Source organism: Procambarus clarkii, chromosome 25, assembly GCF_040958095.1.
Source record: "Procambarus clarkii isolate CNS0578487 chromosome 25, FALCON_Pclarkii_2.0, whole genome shotgun sequence".
Lineage (NCBI taxonomy): Eukaryota > Metazoa > Arthropoda > Malacostraca > Decapoda > Cambaridae > Procambarus > Procambarus clarkii.
Window position 1 is genome coordinate 17,903,984 of NC_091174.1, and position 19,499 is coordinate 17,923,482.

Consider the following 19,499-nt stretch of genomic DNA (forward strand, 5'->3'; position numbering starts at 1 on the left):
CTGCCAGAGGTAACTGTAGCCAGGTCTTATTCGCGCTGTGATAACGTCTGTAAGTCTACTGTGTTACTTGCCCCATACACATGTTTTACTTCACACATTTCATTGTGATAAACAATGGACCTGCTAGTTCCAGTTTGCAGTGTTCTGCTTTCTAAAAATTCATCAAAGAGTTCTCGTCTAATGAGACTTTTAAGGGACCTATTTGATAACTCAAGATTCCGTTCAATACTGTCTTTATTTACTGCAACCTTAGCAAGGGCGTCAACTTTATCATCTTCCTGCAGGCCAATGTGAGAAGGAATCCACAACATATTTATATTTACCCCCTTATTAAGTATGCTTATATATCTATGTGTGGCTTCTGAGAAAAAGCACGTTATATCTTGATTGTAAAATATTTAATGGTAGTAGAGAGGAAAGAGAGTCAGAAATAATTAAGCTGTCTGCTTCAGTGTTCTCAATAATTTTGAGTGCTACGAGTATTGTTACCAGTTCAACTTGCAAGGTGCACCTGGAGCTGCCGTGAGGTACAGACATGTCGCCTGGCCTCTGGTAGTTTGGGGTATTTGCCGTTTTCGTCGCCAGGGGGTGTGGGCGTCCCCACCCTCCCTGCAGTTGCTGCTTGGCCGGTGTTGACGTCGCACGCTTGCGATGGGAGGCCTTCTCCCTCCTGTGATGAGAGTACACTCCGTGGGACTGGAGTTTACGGGCCGTGTTGGCTATCCTCTAGTTGAGCTTGTCATGTGTGACATGCTCCATGTCCCGGTCGACGACGTCTACGGAGTTGAGCTGGTTACTGCTCACCGGGTTATTATCAAGTTGGCGGGGGAGGAGGAGGTGAACCGTGCGTTCCTCCGCCGTTATGAGGGGCGTTCCTTGTCGCTGCCAGATGGTGCCGGCTCTGTGACCATTACAGACCGTAGTGGTGCCCTGACCTACGTGAGTGTGCATGGGGCGCCCTTGGAGTTTCCCGAAGATCTCCTCCGGCGTTACTTCCAGCAGTTTGGCGTGGTCGTCAGTGTGCGGGTGCACACGCTGTCCTCAGAGAGGTATCAGGGTAAGCGGACGAACATTCGTACCCTTGGGATGCGCCTGAGATCTGACATCCCTTCTTCGGTCCGGCTTCTGGGGTACTACGTCCGGGTATAATATGCCCGGCAACCCCGTACTTGCTTTCGGTGTGGCCTGTTGGGGCATCAGGCTGCCTGGTGCTCGGAGGCTGCAGTCTCTCCTGTGAACCTGTTCCGGGAGGAGGATTTCCCGCCGCTCCCTGTTGGGGTGGATTCCGTGGGCAAGGATGTTGACGTCCCGCTGGCTGCTGCGGCTCCCCCTGCGTCGCCCGGCGGTCCTCCTGATGGTGCGGCCCCTCCTCCGGGTGTTCCAGTGCCGTCGGCTGATCTTCCTGCCCCTGTCGCTGTCCCAGCAGCTCCTGGGGGTCTTCCAGATGGTCTCTGCGTGTCGTCGACGTCTTCGTCTTCCTCGTCTCCTGCTGCTGCGATTGGACTTGCGCCCTCGCCGGTTGTCTCTGCTGAGCTGGGTGCTGGGGGGGCTGTGGAGCATCCTGTTGTGTGCAGCCCGGTTCCCTCTGCGGTTGAGGCTGCAGCCGTCATGCGACGGGCATCGGTTCACATGGCTTGTGAAGCCCTTGGTTCTGGGTCCGCCTCCGGCTCTGAGGATGTGTGGCTGGAGCCCAAGCAGTCCCGGCGTTCTTCTACTGCTTGAGCTGATGTGGAGGATTTCGACGCCGGTGGGTCTTCGGGCGATGATGTGGTGGATTCGGGTGCTTCGTTCTATGTCGATGGTGGTTGCTGACGTCCATGTGCCTGCTGATGACGACGATTCTGCTTATGATTTACCTCCTGTTCTTTCTTCTGCAGAAGGTTCTCCGCAGTGTGGGTGGTCGCTCCTCCGGACGTCGGTGGTGTGGGTGCTGGTGCGGGCCGCGACCTCGTGCTGGTGCTGAAGAAGGATGCTCGACGTTGGGGGTCCCTGCAGGTGACACGTCCGGTGGTTGCCACGGGGCTCTGTGGGGCTGCCAAGGAGGCTACCAGTGCGCTGCCCGTTGCTCGGCCCCGTGGGGGAAAGCACCTCCCAATCGTCTTGGCCTCCGGCGTGGCGTATGATGGGAAGCAGAACCCTTTGTCGTTTCACTTTGTTGATTGCGTGCAGCCTGTTCCGTGGTGCCCCTCATCCGTCTGGGTTCCGCAGGCTCGGTGTTTTGTTGTGGGTGTGCTGGACTTGATGACTGATCCTCGTATTGCCCATAGTCACCCTGTTCCGGAAAACATCATGTTGCTTTGGGAGGCATATTGTCTTCGTTTCCCGGCGGCGAAGTGGCCGGAAAAGTATGAGTAATTTGAGTAGTTTGTGTGGTTGCTGTGTGTTTATTGTGTGAATGGGACCTGTGGTATGTTCTGCTATGTGTTATAATTTATTGTGCGCCTTTCAGGCCGGTGTTATGTTTAGTTTTCTCATGACCCTGTTTATTGTGTTTCTTATATTTCTTAACATGCTTTGCGTGTAGCTATACCACTCACTGATTATCTGTTCCTTTGAGTCTGTTGTGTTATGTGTCCCTCTGGCTATGATGTTTGCCCTATTATGTTCTGTGCTTGTGCCTCTCCTTTTATTTCTTGCACGGCCAGTGGTTATTTGTGCGTGTTCTTGTTTATTGTTTGTGTTGTTATTGTGCCAGGTGTGGCTTATGTTTCTGTTTCTTGGCTTGTTGTATATTTTTATATATATTTTTTTTGTTATCCTAATGCTTTCCCAATGTGTTATGATTGTTTTGCTTTATGTGTTATTATGTTTTGTGTATTGCTAGCCTGTTTACGCTATTTCCTCTTGTGTTCTGTTGATGTTTGTTGTTCTTGTGCTGTGCTGTCAGTCCTTCTGGCCGGTGGTTTTTTGTTTTGATTATTTTGTTTCTTCTGTTCTTTTTATTGTATTTATTGCCTTATACTTGCATGTAAAAAAAAAAAAAAAAAAAAAAAAAAGTTCAACTTGCAAGGTGGATGTCCAGTTAGTGATTTTGATTCGCAATCTCCCTAGAATTTGTTGATTGATAGTGTAGAGGGTGGGATTTTTGTTTTATCTGCAGCATACCAGGAGAGGGTTTATGGCTAACCCTATGGAGAGGTTTTTTTCAGAAGTTCTTGTATTCCCCGAGCCCGGCCTGGGGCCAGGCTCGACTTGTGATAACTTGGTTCAACAGGCTGTTGCTTGGAGCGGCCCGCAGGCCCACAAGTCCACTAGAGACTGGTTGGTCCGGCACTTCTTGCAAGAACCTGTCTAAGTGTCTCTTGAATACATCCACCTTTGTCCCAGCAATATTTCTAATGCTTCCTGGGAGGGTGTTTAACAGCTGTGGCTGATGTTCAGACAGTGTTCTCTGATTGTGCCTATGATACCTCTATATCTCACTGGTTCTCATTTCCTTCAGTACCTTTCGCTCCAGTATGTTGTTATTCTACTGCACAAATTTGGGACAAGGCCCTCCAGTATTTTTTTTTGGCATAAATTAATTGAATTATTAGTTAATATTAGTACTTTAAATTGAATTTTCATTGTCTTACTTTGTAAAATATAATGTGTACTGCCCAAGAAATGGGTATGGGGTGCATAATGAGTAAACTCAACTCGAACTCTAGTGATAAATTACACTCTATTTAGTTATTTCACCTTTCAGTAAGGGGAGTAAACTGGATGTTACTCGCTTTATTAAGCCAAAATGTAAAGATTGATTTTGACTGATGTTCATCTGTTTAGTTCAACTATTTTTGTAACAATTTGTGTACCTTGTTACAGAAGTAGTTTCTTATTCTGAATTTGACAACTGTAATGATTTTAACATCATTGATAAATGTACCTTGCAAATCGAAATCTAATACTTGAGTAAACATATTATAACTTCTGAAATATCATATTATTATGACTCTCTTAGGTAAAAAATTTACTATACATTTATGTAAACTAAACTAAATGTGACAGTGTCAGACCACGGAGGAAGAATCGAAACAGGAATTTCCTTAAGTACTTTCATATATTAATACATCTTCAGAAGGAATGAAGATGTATTAATATATATACATAAGCTAAACATGTGTGTGCGCGCGCGCGCGTGCAAAACGAACATTTATGCATAAAGTTATGACTGATTAAATAACTTTGTTCATTTACGTGTATTATGACTACAACGCTGATCTTAACTAAATTACTGAAGGATTATGTGAGGTTGAAATTATTATTCCTGAATAAATTATTTGTATAATGAACGTTCTGAGTTTACCACCTTATGTACTGTTATTAACTGTTTATGTACAGTGGATGTTCTAACATCATCATTCACTACAGTGTGTATGTAACTATAGCATCAGTATACTCTAGTAACTGGTGTTCCAATACCAAAGTTTACACCTTAAATAACTCTCATTCCAGCAACAAGCGATATTAGCCTAGCATGAAAACATCCAGCCTTTTAGCTTGCACAAAACTCGGGCTTCTATGTCAGTAACTCGCATAGACAAGAAAAAACAGGGGGGGGGGGGGGGATTAGGAGTCGAAGTGAATTTTACAACCCGTTCTCGCACTTTCTTACAGTCAATATTGACTTATTAAATAAGTGCATATATAACATACTAATTTATTGTGAATATTTTAGTTTACCTTGAAAAGCTTCATAGAAAACACCGACCTTACCTAACCTTCTTAGTATGTTAAGATAAGCATCTTATTGCTTCGTAATTACAATTATTACTTAACCTATACCTATAATAGGTTAAGTAATAATTGTAATTACGAAGCAATAAGATGCTTATCTTAACATACTAAGAAGGTTAGGTAAGGTCGGTGTTTTCTATGAAGCTTTTCAAGGTAAACTAAAATATTCACAATAAATTAGTATGTCACATATGCACTTATTTAATAAGTCAATATTGACTATACGAAAGTGCGAGAACGGGTTGGAATTTTAATGCAACTTTCAAAGTCAGACAAGAAATTTGCGTTTTCTGAAGGACATGGACGAATGGAATGGAATTTCAATGGACGAATTTCGCCTCTGTCTGTCTGTCTGTCTACGCGTATGCATGACTCTTCTCCCCCCCCCCCCCGTCTATATATAACAAAATGCCGTCTAAATTCGGCGATAAATGCATAGATGTTATTTTTTTAAGGAACTTCTACTCTCTCGATTGGAATATTGATGCACACTAATAGCCCAATTTAAAGCTGGTATAACCGCTGACTTAACATAAGCACACAAATTTAACCGCCAACACCAACGTGCAGAACCTCCTGACAACACCTTAAAAAGCGTCCAAACTGAATTGCATCGTGGAGCGAAGGCAAGATAGCTCATATTCCACGACAAAACCTACACAGATATAATTATTTAATCTGCCCGAAACGCTGCGCGTACTAGTGGCTTTACAAGATTGTAATTATTATCCTATGTATCCTCACAATCCCAATGTACCTTCTTGTATATAAATAAATAAATAAATAAATAAAATAAATAAATAAATTTATGAGAGAAGGGGGGCCCGGTACACCGTGGAGGCCCGACATTTGACTTCATTACGCCCGACACCGGATTTCAGCTGAATTCAAAGCTGGAAAAAATGGAGACCCTGAGTATGTGCAAAGATCATTTACTGCTAGAATATGCTCACTAAAACATCGAAATTATGCGGACTGATATATTAAATGTATATTTTCTTGAGCACAGGCGGGAGAGATACATAATAATTTACACGTGGAAAATAGTAGAGGGGCTGGTCCCAAACCTGCACACAAAAATAACATCACATGAGACCAGAAGACATGGCAGGATGTGCAGAATACCCCCGTTGAAGAGCAGAGGTGCAACAGGTACTCTGAGAGAGAACTATCAACATCAGAGGCCCGAGACTGTTCAACACGCTTCCACTACACATAAGGGGCATAACTGGCCGACCCCTCACAGTTATCACCCGTCACAGTTCAAGAGAGAACTGGATAAACACCTGCAAAAAATAACTGATCAACCAGGCTGTGACTCATACGTCAGGCTGCGAGCAGCCGCGTCCAACAGCCTGGGTGACCACTCCACCAACTAGGTGACCTGGTCAGAGACCGGGCCCCCCCTACTCCCCCCCCCCCCTCCGAATCATCCAAAGGTACCCGACCCGGGACTTCATTAATGACGTTGAATGTATCTGTATTTACTAAAATTTTACTCAGAAATCATTTTAACTCTGCAATCATTTTCAGTTTAATTATAAGCCAGGCAAGATCCCGTTTTCACTTTCTAAATCGGATATTTGAATTAGAAACCCTGCAATACGCTCTAAATCGCTTTAAAACCCTCACAGTGTTATTCTTCAATCCGGCGCACAAGAGTAGCCTGGCTGGACCTCTCGCCTCCACACACAGATGTTGTCATTCCAGCGAGGAGTAAAAATATATATATATATATTTTTCCCCATTTTGTTCGTTCACTATTCACAATTTTAATTCGTTCACATTCTTCCATTTACATAGACAACGATTTTTGTTATCAGGTTCTTTGACTTTTGTTTCACTGGAGATGGTTCATTGTGAGTTGTGAAGCATCGCGCCGAATGAAAGCCCGGGAGTCGAATCCCGGGACTTTTTTTGTTTTTTTTAGTTCATTTTGTTCACCTTTGTGTGTGAACCTCACCAGCGCGGCTGGCCGTTGTGATAAACAATTTGGTGTGGGGGTTCGGATCCTGGCCGGCTGAGGATTGACCGGGTGCCAATCCTTAACTGTAGCCTCTGTTCACCCAGCAGTAAAATGGGTACCTGGTTGTTAAACGATTTGGCGGGTCGTATTCCGGGGGAAATTAGGAATAAAGACCTGCCCGACACGCTACGCGTACTAGTGGTTGTACAAGAATGTAACAACTCTTGTATATATATTTGAAAAAATATATAATTGTACAGCACTTCAATCACCTACTTTGGGTGAAGGCTCACTCACTCACTATGTACTGGAGCAGATCTCTGATCCTGTCACGGCGGGACAGGATTAGAGCCTGTGTGCGCTCACACAGTAGAGCACGCTCACAATGTGTGCTCACGTCGGCAGAAGAGGGAAAAAACAAATGGGCCTAGCCGCGCTGGTGATAAACTCCAGGGATGTCACACGCCATGGTTCAGCCTCGTCTCTTGGTTATCTTGAGGTTATCTTGAGATGATTTCGGGGCTTTTTGTGTCCCCGCGGCCCGGTCCTCGACCAGGCTTCCACCCCCAGGAAGCAGCCCGTGACAGCTGACTAACACCCAGGTACCTATTTTACTGCTAGGTAACAGGGGCATAGGGTGAAAGAAATTCTGCCCATTGTTTCTCGCCGGCGCCCGGGATCGAACCCGGGACAACAGGATCACAAGTCCAGTGTGCTGTCCGCTGGTCCGGTGGCCCCCATAGGCCATGATTCTCTCGTCTCATGGCCCCCATAGGCCGTGATTCTCTCGTCTCTTGGCCCCCATAGGCCGTGATTCTCTCGTCTCATGGCCCCCATAGGTCGTGATTCTCTCGTCTCTTGGCCCCCATAGGCCGTGATTCTCTCGTCTCATGGCCCCCATAGGTCGTGATTCTCTCGTCTCTTGGCCCCCATAGGCCGTGATTCTCTCGTCTCTTGGCCCCCATAGGTCGTGATTCACTCAACTCCTGGCCACTACAAGACGCAAGTCTTCAAGTGACCAAACTCTTCCTTGGAAAACACAGACTTTAAAATTAATTAAATTACGACATTCGTATCAGTTCCGGAAAATCATGCCAAGTGTTACACCTTATTGAGCCACACCGCAGCTCCAGCCTGGAGTCCATATTTAGCTAAACACAAGACAAAGTTAGAGAAGATTCAGCGGTATGCCACCAGGCTCGTCCCGGAACTGAGAGGTATGAGCTTCAAGGAAAGGCTAAGGGAGCTGAACCTCACGTCCATGGAAAACAGAAGAGTAAGGAGAGACATGATAACCACCTACAAAATTCTCAGGGGAATTGACAGGGTGGACAAAGACAAACTCTTCAGCACGTGTGGGACACGAACAAGGGGACACAGGTGGAAACTTAGTACCCAGATGAGCCACAGAGACGTTAGAAAGAATTTTTTCAGTGTCAGAGTAGTTAATAAATGGAATGCATTAGGCAGTGATGTGGTGGAGGCTGACTCCATACACAGTTTCAAGTGTAGATATGATAGAGCCCAATAGGCTCAGGAACCTGTACACCAGTCGATTGACAGTTGAGAGGCGGGACCAAAGAGACAAAGCTCAACCCCCGCAAGCACAATTAGGTAAGTACCGCTTTAAGGGGACGCGGCACAGGTACTGAGGTCCCCCCCCCCCCCCCTGCCATGCTCAACTACTCCAGTGCAAGACGAGACAAAACAAAAGTTCCCTCCCAAGAGGTAATCAAATACCTTGAAACAAGCAACAAGATCTGAAGAAAAAAAAAATATTTACTGAAGTAGATAAATTCTCAGAGCGAACAGCAGTTCATTAAATCAGGAGTAAGGGGGGCGGTGAGCCCCCAGCAGGTGGAGAAGTGCACAGCAGCAGTTGGAAGGAAAGACATAGGTGGTAATCTACTATCTACCCGTGCCAGAGTCTGGAGAAGGAGAGAAATAGGCGGTAATCTACTATCTACCAGTGCCAGAGTCTGGAGAAGAAGAGAAATAGGCGGTAATCTACTATCTACCTGAGCCAGAGTTTGGAGAAGGGGAGAAATAGGCGGTAATCTACTATCTACCATAGCCAGAGTCTGGAGAAGGGGGAGAAATAGGCGGTAATCTACTATCTACCACAGCCAGAGTCTGGAGAAGGAGAGAAATGGGCGGTAATCTACTATCTACCATAGCCAGAGTCTGGAGAAGGAGAGAAATAGGCGGTAATCTACTATCTACCAGTGCCAGAGTCTGGAGGAGAGAAATAGGCGGTAATCTACTATCTACCACAGCCAGAGTCTGGAGAAGGAGAGAAATGGGCGGTAATCTACTATCTACCAGTGCCAGAGTTTGGAGAAAGGAGAGAAATAGGCGGGAATCTACTATCTACCAGTGCCAGAGTCTGGAGAAAGGAGAGAAATAGGCGGGAATCTACTATCTACCAGTGCCAGAGTCTGGAGAAAGGAGAGAAATAGGCGGGAATCTACTATCTACCAGTGCCAGAGTCTGGAGAAGGGAGGCCAGAAAAAGGTCCCAGAAAACCCCTCACCAAAATTCGTGAGCAATGTTGGTGATGGGAACACTGGTGATGGGAACACTGGTGATGGGAACACTGGTGATGGGCACACTGGTGATGGGCACACTGGTGATGGGCACACTGGTGATGGGCACACTGGTGATGGGCACACTGGTGATGGGCACACTGGTGATGGGCACACTGGTGATGGGCACACTGGTGATGGGCACACTGGTGATGGGCACACTGGTGATGGGCACACTGGTGATGGGCACACTGGTGATGGGCACACTGGTGATGGGCACACTGGTGATGGGAACACTGGTGATGGGAACACTGGTGATGGGAACACTGGTGATGGGAACACTGGTGATGGGAACACTGGTGATGGGCACACTGGTGATGGGCTGGGAAGGTTCCCAGTGAAGGGGAGGATCTTAGTGACGTGAACTACACGGTAGGTGGGACAGGTCCGAGGAGGATATGGAGGAAACTAAGAACAAGTACGAGATGTGAGCAGCACCACAAGCGGAGGGCAAGAACAGGAAAGCAACAACACGATCAGTGGGCAAGAACAGGGAAGCAGGAACACAAGCAGCGGGCAAGAACAGGGAAGCAGGAACACAAGCAGCGGGCAAGAACAGGGAAGCAGCAACACAAGCGGCGGGCAAGAACAGGGAAGCAGCAACACTAGCAGTGGGCAAGAACAGGGAAGCAGCAACACAAGCAGCGGGCAAGAACAGGGAAGCAACAACACAAGCAGTGGGCAAGAACAGGGAAGCAGCACGACAAGCAGTGGGCAAGAACAGGGAGGCAGCAACACAAGCAGTGGGCAAGAACAGGGAGGCAGCAACACAAGCAGTGGGCAAGAACAGGGAGGCAGCACCACAAGCAGCGGGCAAGAACAGGGAAGCAGCACCACAAGCAGTGGGCAAGAACAGGGAGGCAGCAACACAAGCAGCGGGCAAGAACAGGGAGGCAGCACCACAAGCAGTGGGCAAGAACAGGGAGGCAGCAACACAAGCAGTGGGCAAGAACAGGGAGGCAGCAACACAAGCAGTGGGCAAGAACAGGGAGGCAGCACCACAAGCAGTGGGCAAGAACAGGGAGGCAGCACCACAAGCAGTGGGCAAGAACAGGGAGGCAGCAACACAAGCAGTGGGCAAGAACAGGGAGGCAGCAACACAAGCAGTGGGCAAGAACAGGGAGGCAGCACCACAAGCAGTGGGCAAGAACAGGGAGGCAGCAACACAAGCAGTAGGCAAGAACAGGGAAGCAGCAACACAAGCAGTGGGCAAGAACAGGGAGGCAGCAACACAAGCAGTGGGCAAGAACAGGGAGGCAGCAACACAAGCAGTGGGCAAGAACAGGGAAGCAGCAACACAAGCAGTGGGCAAGAACAGGGAAGCAGCAACACAAGCAGTGGGCAAGAACAGGGAGGCAGCACCACAAGCAGTGGGCAAGAACAGGGAGGCAGCAACACAAGCAGTGGGCAAGAACAGGGAGGCAGCAACACAAGCAGTGGGCAAGAACAGGGAGGCAGCACCACAAGCAGTGGGCAAGAACAGGGAATCAGCAACACAAGCAGTGGGCAAGAACAGGGAAGCAGCAACACAAGCAGTGGGCAAGAACAGGGAGGCAGCACCACAAGCAGTGGGCAAGAACAGGGAGGCAGCAACACAAGCAGTGGGCAAGAACATGGAGGCAGCAACACAAGCAGTGGGCAAGAACAGGGAGGCAGCACCACAAGCGGAGGGCAAGAACAGGGAGGCAGCAACACAAGCAGTGGGCAAGAACAGGGAGGCAGCAACACAAGCAGTGGGCAAGAACAGGGAAGCAACAACACAAGCAGTGGGCAAGAACAGGGAAGCAGCAACACAAGCAGCGGGCAAGAACAGGGAAGCAGGAACACAAGCAGTGGGCAAGAACAGGGAAGCAGGAACACAAGCAGCGGGCAAGAACAGGGAAGCAGGAACACAAGCAGCGGGCAAGAACAGGGAAGCAGCAACACAAGCAGTGGGCAAGAACAGGGAGGCAGCAACACAAGCAGTGGGCAAGAACAGGGAAGCAGCAACACAAGCAGTGGGCAAGAACAGGGAAGCAACAACACAAGCAGTGGGCAAGAACAGGGAAGCAACAACACAAGCGGAGGGCAAGAACAGGGAAGCAGCAACACAAGCGGTGGGCAAGAACAGGGAAGCAGCAACACAAGCAGTGGGCAAGAACAGGGAAGCAACTCAACAGGTCAGTATATCATATCAATCTGTCGAGGCTTTCATCTAAAAAGCATCTATATAGCTTCCTGCAAGGAGTGCCAGACCAACCAGGCTGTAGTGGATAGGTGGGCCTGCGGGCCGCTCCAAGCAACACAGCCTGTTGGACCAAGCTCTCACAAGTAGATCAACTCCCAGCTAGAACCCTCTCCAGGTAGGATCCATGTAACTGAGCTTTCACTAGTGACTTGCTCAATGTACACACCTCTTGTCCAATCAGCACTGGTTTTCGAACCCCCATAACCCAAGTTTAAAACCCCACCAGTTCATTGGATATGAGAAGCATTAATGTACACGAATGCAAATCAATTTACTAATAAGGGAGTAGAGCTAAAAGAATGGATGCCACAAAAGCCACAAATTATTGCAATTATGGAAACAAAACTATAAGCGTTATAGAGAACACGATCTTTTCCAAGAGGTTACCAGGTAATATGGTGAGGTTACCAGGTAATATGGAATGAAGGGCGAGCAGTGGGGGGGAGGGCTGGCCTTACTGTTACTGCTCAACTGCAGCTTTGAGGAAAGAGAATTATTTGACAAAACTGGTCAGTAGAAAAACATGGTAGGAACTGTAACTATGAAGATTGTGCTAGCTGGTATTTATAACCCCTCGATACACAGAAACTCTCGAGAAGAATACGACCAATGCTTTGAGACTTGCCTGAAAGTAATGGTGGACAAGATACCAGTACTTTAGAATTATAACCACGCCTAGCATAGAGGGTTGAGTAATGAAGGGGTTAATTTTCACCCAAGGGGGTGAAAAGGCACAGAGCCCCAACCTTACGGATACAGCTCACACGCACTTCTTGAGGCAACATATCACAGAACTGACAAGATGAATGGGAGGAGGAACCACCAGACCTTGTACGTGCCCAAAACGAGGCATATGGTTATCTTGAGGTTATCTTGAGATGATTTCGGGGCTTTAGTGTCCCCGCGGCCCGGTCCTCGACCAGGCCTCCACCCCCAGGAAGCAGCCCGTGACAGCTGACTAACACCCAGGTACCTATTTTACTGCTAGGTAACAGGGGGCATAGGGTGAAAGAAACTCTGCCCATTTTTTCTCGCCGGCGCCCGGGATCGACCCCGGGACCACAGGATCACAAGTCCAGTGTGCTGTCCGCTCGGCCGACCGGCTCCCACTCCCAAATGGTGAGAAGACCTGGAAGGTAGAAGGTAAGAGGTGCCTCTAGGAGCTAGTGTCTACTGCAGTAGTGCCGTCGCCTACACAGTGAGGGCACGAGAGGCGGTCACACCAAGGAGTAAGCCACCAGGAGACAAAAAGTGAGGGGAGAGAAGTATCAGGGGAAAGCACCAAGCCATTACGACTGTATAGCACTTGGAAGGGATCAGGATAAGGATTTGGGATGGGACGGCAGGTAGGAATGGTGCCCAAGAAGTGAAATGATGAAATTCATATCCCGGAAATGTGCTGTTGCCAGAGCTGTTTATCCTAATCAAAAATGAAACAGACGTGAAACGCGTATGGTTCAATAGAACATATGGTTCAATAGACAATGCAGGGAAGAGATGGAAAGGCCCAAAACATGCATGGAAAAGTTACAGAAAACCCGGAACAGAGGAAGATATTAGAGGAATCTAATCCAAATCTGCACACTGAAATTCCTTACAAGGCAAGGAAGCATGGCAGGAAATGCACAATAGCCCCATTGACCAATCAGGAGTACAATGAGTACTCTTGAGTCGATACTATAAACATAAGGACACCATAATCTTTAAGATGTATAATTAGTTGACCTCTTTCGGTGTTCAAAAGAACTCGATAAAACACCTCCGTAGAGTACTTGATCAATCACACTGTGGTTCCTACGCTAGACTACATGCTGCAGAGTCCAACAGGAAAATTAACCAGACCATTAACCAGACCATCATCCAGGAGGCATCATGGTCTGAGACCAAGGTTGTGGTTACTCGAAACCATCTCAAGGTAACCTCAAAGCTGACTGTCAAAAAACACTTGATTTTATTCCTCCTGAAAATCTACTGGAAATAGAAGGTGGAATACATCGAATATGCTGAACTGGATCAGGAAGTACCTGCCAGAGAGAAAACAAAGAGTCACTATGAGAGCAAAAGGTGCCGAGCTAGAGGGGGGGGGGGGTAACAAGATTCGTCTCGATTCGAGACTTCGGGACATCGAGACTTCGGGACATCGAGACTTCGGGACATCGAGACAAATATATGTGAGTAACTTTCCCGTGGGAGTGAGCTTGAACTTGTGAAAGTTCGTAGATGATGCAAAATTATTGAAGACTGTAAAACCTGATGATGAGTGGGAGATAATTAGAGACTGATGAGCTCTAAGAGTGGGAAGATAAATGACTTAGTGTTCAACCTCAACAAATATACATTATTATATTGGTTGGGTAATCAAAGACCAAAAACAATCTAGAGCATAAGGGAAATGAAACTACAAACCTTTGTGACTGAAAAAGATTTGGGAATGGATATTATTCCTGCACTAGAGTTATATATAAACACAATAACATCAGCGGCATATGGAAAAGTGACTCTGAATATTCTGTATTAATGTGACACGTTCCCATTCGAAGATAATTAGGGGGGGGGGTCCGTTGGTTACTTCCTTAGTTCGTCTAGAGAGAGTACGGAGTACTTTTGGGCAACATGGTCTTATAGAGGTATCTCTAACCTCTCTTAACGAGCCCCTGTGTAGACGATGTCGCAGTAACGTGGCTGGAGATATGATGACCAAACCACACGTCAGAAAATAGAGAAACGACGACGTTTCGGTCCGTCCTGGACCATTATCCCGACGTGTAAGGACGAAACGTGGTTATAATTTTCTGATGTGTGGTTTGGGCATTATCAAGCCCCCATTTCAGTGGAGTTATTTTGCGTATTTTACCAGACATCTTTCCCGTGTGAGGAAATAATACCGTGTACACACTCGAGGACCAAGGGTTACCTGGTTGATACCTGGTTGATGGGGTTCTGGGAGTTGTTCTACTCCCTAAACCCACCCCGAGGCCAGGCTTGTGAGAGTTTGTTCCACCAGGCTGTTGCTTCTAGCTGCCCGCAGGCCCACATACCCACCACAGCCCGGTAGTAGTAGTGGGGATATATAACCCTCCACCAAACGACAGAAGATCCCGGCAAAAGTGTGACAGAAACAACATGGCAGTTAACAATATAATTGAGAGGACAACCTCTGCTGCCTGTAGAATTCGATCCCATCTGCTCATCATGGGGGACTTCAATCACGGAAGGATTGACTGGGAGAACAAGGAACCGCATTGAGGAGAGGAAACATGAAGAGCTAAACTATTGGAGGTGGCAACAAAGAACTTTTTAAGCCAGCACGTCAGGGAACCCCACAAGAATGAGGAGGAAACAACGAACCAGCGAGACTCGACCTAGTCTTCACTCTGAACGACTCCGACATAAGGGAAATCGGCTTCGAGGCCCCAGTAGGAATGAGCGACCACAGTGTACTGGTGTTTGAGTATCTGGTCGAAGAAGGGTTAATGTACTCAAGGAAGGAACCTGAAAACCAGAGGCCGGCATTCCAAAAGGGAAACTATGTGGAGATAAGAAAATTCGAAACATATATAACATGGGATACAGAGCTCAGGAGAATGACGGCCCAAAACATGATGGAATACATCGCGCAGGACGCAGCAGACAAGTTTATCCCGGTTTAATAGGAAAAAAATTAAATGCAGATGAGAAACTCATGGTTTAATCAGAGATGTAACCTAGCAAAGCAACTAAGTAAAAGAGCATGGAGAAACTATAGAAATAACAGAACACTTGAGAGCAGAGGTTACCATATTGACAGGAATGAATACATCAGGAGTGAGAAGAGAAGCAGAAGGGCAATACGAAAATGACATAGCAAACAAGACAAACACTCAACCTAAATTGCTGCACAGCCACATCGGGAGAAAAACAACAGTGAAGGAACAGGTAATGAAACTGAGGACAGGGGCAGACAGATTCACATCAAACGACAAGGAAGTGTGTGTGAGGAACTCAATAAGAAATTCCAGGAGGTCTTCACATTAGAGCAAGGAGACGTGCCACAGATAAGAGAAGGAATAGTTAACCAGGCACCACTAGAAGAGTTTGGGATTACCAGTGGGGATGTAAGGAAGTGTTTGTTAGAATTGGATGTGACAAAGACTATTGGCTTGGATGGAATATCACCATGGATACTAAAGGAAGGAACAGAACACGGTGCCTGCCACTCTCATGGTGTATAATAAATCACTGGTAACAGGTGAACTGCTAGATATTTGGAAGACGGCAAATGAAGTCCCGATATACAAGGGGATAGACAGGAGGAACAAAACTACAGGAGTGTACCTAACTTACATACCAAGCAAGTTGATAGAGCAGATTGTGTGAAAAATGCTAGTGGAACATCTGGAGTGAAGGAACTTTCTGACTCAACATCTGCATGGGTTCAGGGATGGCAAGTCATGTCTCACAGGATTAATTGAATTCTACGATCAGGCAACAAAAATCAGGAAAGAAAGAGGATGGTGGGCAGACTGCATATTTTTGGATTTCCAGAAAGCCTTTGGCACAGTACCCCACCAGAGACTAGTGCAAAAGCTGGAGATGCAGGCGGGAGTGAAAGGGAAAGTACTCCATTGAATAAGGAAATACCTAAGTAACAGAATACAGCGAGTCACTCTGAAGGGTGAGGCCTCAGATTGGAGAGGAATCACCAGTGGAGTCTGGCAGGGATCAATCCTTGGCCTTATTCTGTTTCTGATATATATAAATGATCTTCCAGAAAATACAGAATCGTTCCTCTCAATTTTTGCATCATCAGCAAACAATATGGGGAGGATTAAGACGGAGGATGATAGTACGAGGCTACAAGATGACCTAGACAAACTGAAGGAATGGTCCAACAAATGGTTACAAAGGTTCAACCCGAGTAAATGTAAGGTAATGAAGCTAGGCGGAGGAAACAGGAGGCCAGACACAGGATACCGAATGGGAGATGAAGTCCTTCATGAAATGGACAGAGAGAAAGAGCGAGTTCTAGGAGTTGATATCACACCAAACCAATCTCCTGAAGCCCACTTAAAAAGAATAACGTCTGCGGCGTATGCAAGGCTGGCTAACATCAGAACTGCCTTCAGGAACCTGTGCAAGGAATCATTCAGAACCTTGTATACTACATATGTAAGACCAATCCTGGAGTATGCAGCCCCAGCATGGAGCCCGTACCATGTTAAGCACAAGACAAAGCTGGAAACAGTTCAGAGGTATGCCACTAGGCTAGTCCCAGAACTAAGAGGCATGAGTTACGAGGAAAGGCTGCGTGAAATGCATCTCACGACACTGAAAGACAGAGGAGACATGATCACACCCTACAAATTAATCAGAGGAATTGACAGGGTAGATAAACTGTTTAACACGGGTGTAACACGAACAAGGGTACACAGGTGAAAACTGAGTACCCAAATGAGCCACAGGGACGTTACAAAGATCTTTTTCAGTGTCAGAGTAGTTAACAAATGGAATGCATTAGGCAGTGATGTGGTGGGGGCTGACTCCATACACAGTTTCAAATGTAGATATGATAGAGCCCAGTAGGCTCAGGAACCTGTACGCCAGTTGATTGACAGTTGAGAGGCGGAACCAAAGAGCCAGAGCTCAACCCCCGCAAGCACAACTAGATGAGTACTCGAGACCACACCCTGCAGTATGCTGAAGGTGTGGAGTATGGCGTTCTTCTTCCCAACCACTTGGGCTGGACGGTAGAACCACGGTCTCACTTCAAGCAGGTCGGCGTTCAATCCCCGACCGTCCAAGTGGTTGGGCACCATTCCTTCCCCCCGTCCCACCCCAAATCCTTATCCTAATCCCTTCCCAGTACTATATAGCCTTAATGGCTTGCGCTTTCCCATTATAATTCACTCTTACACATCAAGAGACATTATAACTTCTGAACAGTTTGTGTGAGAGCAGTAACACTCCTCCGTACAGACATGCCGCCAGCCCATAATGGAAGAGGTAGGATATACCTCTGCTCAGGTCTATGGAATGTGCAATAAAGGCCTACGGCCGTTATGGCTATATTGGACGTGAGCCAATAAGGCCGGCATGCTACCAGCGTCAAACGGAAATCGCCCACCTCAATTTCCGTTAATCTTGAATATTATTAATAATTATTAATGACAGGATTATGAGATGCTGTGGTGTATAAAATAATAATAAGTTGCAGATATGTTGGTCTGTGTTAATATTACTACTGGGCAGAGAAGGCACTAAGCCAGTATGATTATGTTGAAGAGAAAATAGTTTTAGTTGGATTATAAAACCTTCTCTGGCAGAGCTTGCAGCAACAGCCTTCAACTTCTCAGATTAACTTCCGTCAGAATAGTTTCCCTGGAAACTTTTGGCTCGCGGTAAACATCGCTCTAAGATTTAGTGGAAGATGAAGCAATATATGTGACTGTGTGAACAGCTACGTCCTCGTTATTCTTTGGATATATATATATATATATTTTATATATTATATATATATATATACACACACACACGCACACACACACACACACACACACACATATATGTCGTACCTAGTAGTCAGAACACACTTCTCGGCCTACTTTGCAAGGACTGATTTGCCTAATAGGCTGAGTCATTTTCTTTATTTTCAATAAATTGTTTCTAGTTGGTTTATTTTAAATATTTGTATTATATTATATTAAAAACAGAAATTATTGATTTTGTTATGTTAGTTTAGGTTAGGTTAAGTTAGGACCACGGCGGGACCCCAGGACCACGGCGGGACCCCAGGACCACGGCGGGACCCCAGGACCACGGCGGGACCCCAGGACCACGGCGGGACCCGAGGCCCTCGGCGGGACCCGAGGACCTCGGCGGGACCCCAGGACCACGGCGGGACCCCAGGACCACGGCGGGACCCCAGGACCACGGCGGGACCCCTGGACCACGGCGGGACCCCTGGACCACGGCGGGACCCCTGGACCACGGCGGGACCCCAGGACCACGGCGGGACCCCAGGACCACGGCGGGACCCCAGGACCTCGGCGGGACCCCTGCGACGTTATTCACATCAAAATGGAACTCTTCCCCCTCGCTGTTCTGAGCGATAAATTAAACTTAATGGAGACGTAAATCGTGAAGATTTCCAAAGAAGAGTTCAAAATAACATTTAATTTTAGGCAAACCTCTTCAGGAAATATATGGTTGGCAATATGTCGGAAAATATTATGTTCGCAAGTTCTGCCCAAGCGTTCACATGAGCAATTTGGCACCTGGGCGTCGCCTCCCGCTCTCAATACGGGTCTGCGCATCTCTCTACCCACTCAATACACCATTTTGTAGGTATAGATTATTATGATGTATCTTTTTTGCTTGTATTCCTAGGAGTATAACCAGAGGGCTCTTGGCCGGTCACTCTCTAGAGTGGAATACTGTTGCACAGTGACACTGTGCTGGATGACAGTGACACTGTGCTGGATGACAGTGACACTGTGCTGGATGACAGTGACACTGTGCTGGATGACAGTGACACTGTGCTGGATGACAGTGACACTGTGCTGGATGACAGTGACACTGTGCTGGATGACAGTGACACTGTGCTGGATGACAGTGACACTGTGCTGGATGACAGTGACACTGTGCTGGATGACAGTGACACTGTGCTGGATGACAGTGACACTGTGCTGGATGACAGTGACACTGTGCTGGATGACAGTGACAACAATGTCAAAGCTGGAGAAACTGCTGACCTGGAGAGCGTACAGAGAGCCTTGACTGCTAGAATCCACTCGGTAAAATATCTAAACTACTGGGACCGACTAAAGAGTCTAAATCTGTGTTCTGTACAGCAGGCAAGTTAAACTGAGGGTCCCCCGAGGGCCATATGGGTCACATTTACTACTTAATTGAAGTCATTTAATATAAATTATTGCAGAATACACACAGAAATCACAATAGCGTGATATATCAAATGCACATCAACAAGGGCCGTGATGAGGGTTCGAACCTACGTCCGGGATGA

At 47.0% G+C, this 19,499-nt stretch overlaps 1 protein-coding gene across 1 annotated transcript; it reads left to right on the forward strand.

Moving 5' to 3' along the window:
* The first annotated feature begins 1,765 nt into the window (after positions 1–1,765).
* LOC138368431 (uncharacterized) lies at positions 1,766–19,338 on the forward strand. Its single transcript, XM_069330943.1, has 5 exons — positions 1,766–1,892; positions 9,706–11,429; positions 13,242–13,412; positions 17,800–17,874; positions 18,901–19,338. The coding sequence occupies exons 1-5, from the start codon at positions 1,766–1,768 to the stop codon at positions 19,336–19,338; spliced, it is 2,535 nt and encodes an 844-aa protein (XP_069187044.1).
* The last annotated feature ends 161 nt before the right edge of the window (positions 19,339–19,499 follow it).